This window comes from Sphaeroforma arctica (genome assembly GCF_001186125.1).
Source record: "Sphaeroforma arctica JP610 unplaced genomic scaffold supercont1.373, whole genome shotgun sequence".
NCBI lineage: Eukaryota > Ichthyosporea > Ichthyophonida > Sphaeroforma > Sphaeroforma arctica.
In genome coordinates this window covers 6,487-11,513 of record NW_014040185.1, presented here as the reverse complement: position 1 = coordinate 11,513, position 5,027 = coordinate 6,487, and the positions used below count along the sequence as shown (strand labels likewise).

General features: G+C 38.0%; 2 protein-coding genes across 2 annotated transcripts; both read left to right on the top strand.

The window, feature by feature from the left end:
• Positions 1-2,546: 2,546 nt before the first annotated feature.
• SARC_05701 (hypothetical protein) lies at positions 2,547-3,658 on the top strand. Its single transcript, XM_014300430.1, has one exon. It carries the CDS (start codon positions 2,654-2,656, stop codon positions 3,617-3,619), a length of 966 nt encoding a protein of 321 aa, XP_014155905.1. The 5' UTR covers positions 2,547-2,653; the 3' UTR covers positions 3,620-3,658.
• Positions 3,659-4,531: 873 nt separating this feature from the next.
• On the top strand, positions 4,532-4,858 carry SARC_05700 (hypothetical protein; the record flags this gene model as incomplete). Its single annotated transcript, XM_014300429.1, has 1 exon — positions 4,532-4,858. The coding sequence occupies one exon, from the start codon at positions 4,532-4,534 to the stop codon at positions 4,856-4,858; it is 327 nt and encodes a 108-aa protein (XP_014155904.1).
• Between the last annotated feature and the right edge of the window lie 169 nt (positions 4,859-5,027).

Genomic DNA, 5,027 nt, shown 5'->3' with positions numbered 1-5,027 from the left:
TTCACTGTTCACTGTTCACTGTTCACTGTTCACTGTTCACTGTTCAGTCTTCAGTGTTCACTGTTCAGTGTTCAGTGTTCAGTGTTCAGTCATCAGTGTTCACAGTTTTAAAAAAAATTAAAAATAATGTTCACTATCACTCTCAGTCTGTGTATCACCTTTGTAATTTTTAAAATAAATACTACTGTTCAGTATTCACTGTTCGCTCATCACTGCTGACTCCTCACACTTCACAGTGCTCAGGCCTCAGATCAGTGTGTGCAATGTGTGCGCTGTGATCAGAGCCAGCTCTTAGGCTTAGAGGCTCCCAGAGTCCCTGAGCCAGAGCCTCAGAGCATACATACTCTTGCGATATATGTACAGGGACTCCAGTGACCAGAGTCCCGACTCTATTGAGTAGAATCAAGGACTTCGGTAGTCTGCTGTCTCTGTTTTGATTTTGTATATATATAAAAATGAATAGAGTGCTAGCGTTAATCTTTAAACGTTTTCGTTTGTTGGCAGGTCATGCAGAGCATATATATTTTAGGGCTGCCAAAAAAAAAAAATCAATTTTCAATTTTAGAAGTGACTGTTTACATTCGTAAAAATATATTTACATCTTATACTGTGCATACGTCATTAATAGACACTCTTAAACATATTTATAATAAAATATACAGATATCGATAAATCACCAGGGAATATAGATATAATTGTTACAAGCATACGAAATGAAGCATCACACTCTTTGTTTCATATGGAATAGAAGGCGTACAAACCAATAAAACACTATAAACACTTATTAATACAAATCGTCATTTTAAACTCATTGTCTGTATGTTATTTATTTGTTCAATTTATTTATTTGTTCAATTTATTTCTTTATTCAATATATTTATTTGTTCAATTTGTTAATGTGTCACGTGTATTCTTTGCATGATACTTCTGAATGTAAAGAATCATTTCTCACCGCACTAACAAATGGGCCCTTAGATGTTTGCACCACGATTGCACCTTTTTTTGCCGGCACAAGTTTCGGATAAATCTGCATACCTTGTACAAAAAACATCAAAATAGTGGCGTTGGCTATCTATAAATGCACGGTGATGTCCGTGTATGATTCCAAAGACACGGATATTTAGTTGTCATAGTTGTGTTGAATTCGTTGTTTATTGTGAAGTAAATTATTTATTATGTATGTATAATAATGGTCTATTGTGTAACTGTGTTGGTATACACAGTGTACGTTAAAAGACACACACGGTGTCTGCGCATTTTACTTAAAGATTACAACTTGTAACATTGAGTCCAGTCAGAGTGTCAGACACTCAATTGGAGATTATATATTTCAGGAAGGAAGTGCGCAAACCTGATTCGATTTGTATAGACGATTTTTTTTTGGATTTGAATTCGTGTATCTCGTTCATTCATTGGATAATACGTTACGATCCCGATTAAAATTGGTTTTTTATTTTGCCGATTATAAGTCAGGTGTGTATACGTTAATTATATGCTTTTTAACGTGTGGAATGTATCGCGTTAGAGTTTAATGTTTAACGTTTATACTGAAAAGCAATAACTTTTCGACCCCAGTCTGAGAGTGACCAGTTAGGTATGTACCAGTTCAGTTTTTACCGCCCAGATATGCCGTGATACGGACTGTCAAGCTCACCACCAGTCCAGGACTCCAGGGTCCCAGGCCCCAGGGCCAGGGCCCAGACGCCAGACGCCAGAGGGCAGTGACTGTCAGTCACTGAGTTCACAACTGGTGGGCAGGGTTGTTAAACGGACAAGAAAAGTCCTGTCCGGACAACCATTTGCATTTACGGACAACCGGACAAAGGGCATTATATGGACCAAACAAACGGGCAGGAATCAATCTTGAAAAGGACAAATGGTTTTGGTCAATTTGTACCAGGCGATTCTCAATTTACCAGTGGACAACAGGCCTTTTTCGAATGGGACACATGGACAGCCTCAAAAATAGGTCATAATACCATGGACAGCCTTTTTTTTCCCGGACAGTTTAGCCCATTTGCCCGTTTAACAATCCTGCTGGTGGGGTCCAGAACTCCAGAACCAGTCCCATAAAAACAATTTAGATACGCCCTTCTGATCACATTATAACCGTTAAAATGTTATAAAATTGAAGAAAAAAAAAGTGCGTTTACGTTCAACTTCTTTTTCGTACGCTCATATTACCGTAATGAGCTTTAATCAAGAATCGCAAGATGTTTCAAAGAAAAAGTCAAAAAGGACTCTTGAATACATGGCCCATAAAAATTTATTTTATGTACAAATAGCAGTATATTTTTTAATTAAAAAAAAAGCATGATAGAGTTTTGGTCTTTGTCTCTTACAAAAATAAAAATAAAACAATACAAACAAAATGAAAAACCAATAAAATCCAAAAAAGTAAAACCAAACGTATTTTTTTATAAAGAGCAATTTGTTTAACCAACCGTTTTTTAAAAAGAACAATTTTTTATTTATTTATCGAGCGGTGTGTACATATATAAATACACGTAGCTTTTTTCACTGTAACAATCAGAGGTGAGAGATAGCGTGAATATATATACAAAGAAATTCACGATTGCAGCATCCATACCCCACACTACTTCCCAACAACAAACACCGCTACATCGTTAGCGTAGTGCAAAAAGTAAGCAAAATGATAGAAAGCCATTCGAATCCTTCTGAAATTACAACACATCCCAGTACAAAGGCAGCTCTTTCCCCTTCAACATGCATATCCGGTTTTATCGACGATAAAGAGACACAGGCAAGTCGCCAGAAATTGATCAGGGAGTCATGGAAACGCGTCACGCAAATGTCCGTACTAGATGGAGAATATCCTGTAATGCGATTCACCGTAGTTTACTTCGATCTGCTATTCAATCACCTGCCGAATCTCAAGGCGGATTTTGACTCACCAGATACTCAAAGTAGGTTTCTAGGGAAGTTGTTGTCGCTTTTAGTGAATATGAAAGACGCACCACAAGAGAGCATTGATGCTGACATAGAAAGTCTTCGCGAGATATATATAAAACTTGGTGTCAAGGTAGAGACACAAGTGGTATTCGGGAGGGTGCTGATTTTGACACTCCATACCACATTGACACCATTCTTTCTCCAGAGTTCGTTCTCTACTCTAGATAGGAAGGCATGGGTGACCATGTATGTTGACTACCTTATACAGAAATTAGCCAATAAGTCAGAGATGAAAGGATTGGATTTAGAGATATTGAAGGATTTAATATACCAGATCGACGTGTATGATAAGGATTTCTATAGTGAGCTGAAATCCGTTTTCTCAGACTGCAAAAAAACTATGTCAAGGACCAGAAGTACTAAGTCATCTAGGCCGAATGCATGGAGAAAATCATTTTATATCTCTGATTCAAGTTCAACAAATACGCCGGAGAAGAGCCCAGTAACTAAGGTCGGAAATAGAAAAAGGGCCGATACGACTCAAGTTATGGGCAGTAAATCTACACAGCTGCCACAGACATTGAAACTAGTGCATTCGTTGCCAGACCTAAATTGTAAATCAGAAGGATCTATACTGCCCCAGACCAAGGAACCAGCCGCAAAGAAAAAGTCACTCACAGATAGATTTAAGAAAATATTCAAGTAAAATTTGCATATGGACTCAGATTTCTATACGCACTCGAAGGGTACGGAATTAAGAATCAAACTCAGCTTGTGTTTTGAATAAATTGTACGGTGGTTGTACAATCGTTGATACAATCGTGCAATCTATGTTAATCGTTTAACTGTTGAAGTGATCGAGAACATAGTGAGAAGTATCGTTGGCGGTCGCAAGACTAAGCGTCACATGTAAGGGACACACGCCTAAGCATCAAGTTTAACGGTCGCACGCATCAGCGTCAGACTTAGTGGTCGCAATTTTAAGTCGCAATTTGAACGCGCCAGACCTATGCGTCAGACCTAGTGGTCGGAAAACCAAAAGTCAGAAAAGTCATTTTAGAGGTGTTTTTAGAGGGCTATGAAAAGAGGCTATGGCATTATGGCACCTTAGAATTAATAAAAACCTAGAGTATGTACATATGGTCATATGAATATTTAGATTTGGTGGAAGAACAAAACCCTAAAACCTTAGCAAGATCGTATCGCTCCATAAACCTAATATAAATATAAATAAGAGCAATATTTTTTAAAACGCAACAAATCATAACCTTCAAATTGGAGCAACAAATATTATATTAAAAAAACCAATGACTGTACAGTGCACACTGTAGTGACTGCCCACAGTGCACAGTGCACAGTGCCAGTATTTATTCATCATCATTGATCTAAATAAAAATTGAAAATTCTTGTGACAAACATCACAGAGCACACAAAAGTATAATTTTTTTTTAAAACAACACAATAATACAAACAAACAATGTATTTATTTACATTATATTGTATTTATATAGCTCTTACATACTCTCTCTCTACTAGTGTCACAATATATAGAAAAACCCATTGTACTCGTGTCCCGTAAACAGTTAAACACTTCGCATCCAACAACAGTCTAGCTAACATGAGCTATCTGAAAGGCCAGCTATCATTCCTGGCGGGTCGCTCCGGTGCGGTTCTGCAAAGCCTTGCGATTAAAGGGAACACCCAAAGATTCTTTTCAGCATCCACCAGAGCTACTTACTCTGCACATACACATGTCCAGGCGGGTGCCAACTATATCAAGAACCAAGCTGTTGCTATGGTTACACGTGCGCGTAGTCAGCCGGTTAGAAAGGTTGCAGTTCCTGTTGTTTCTTATATGGTGATTAGTAGCATATTCCGCGATGCAGCCCAGGCCGACGGTATCATTCCCGGGGGCGACTCTGTCGGAGGTGTGTTGTTTGCTTAGTTTAAACTTAATCGATGCAAATACATGCATGAGGGATGCTTCTGCTGATGTAATTGGTGTATAGAATTGAGTGTTTCTATCAATACACAAAGCTGATGGTTTTGAGAACGGAATACATACATACATACATACATACATACATACATACATACATACATACATACATACA

What these genes read in the sequence shown, in the direction of transcription:
- SARC_05701 (XM_014300430.1), top strand. Translation starts at nt 2,654, where the DNA reads ATGATAGAAAGCCATTCGAATCCTTCTGAAATTACAACACATCCCAGT.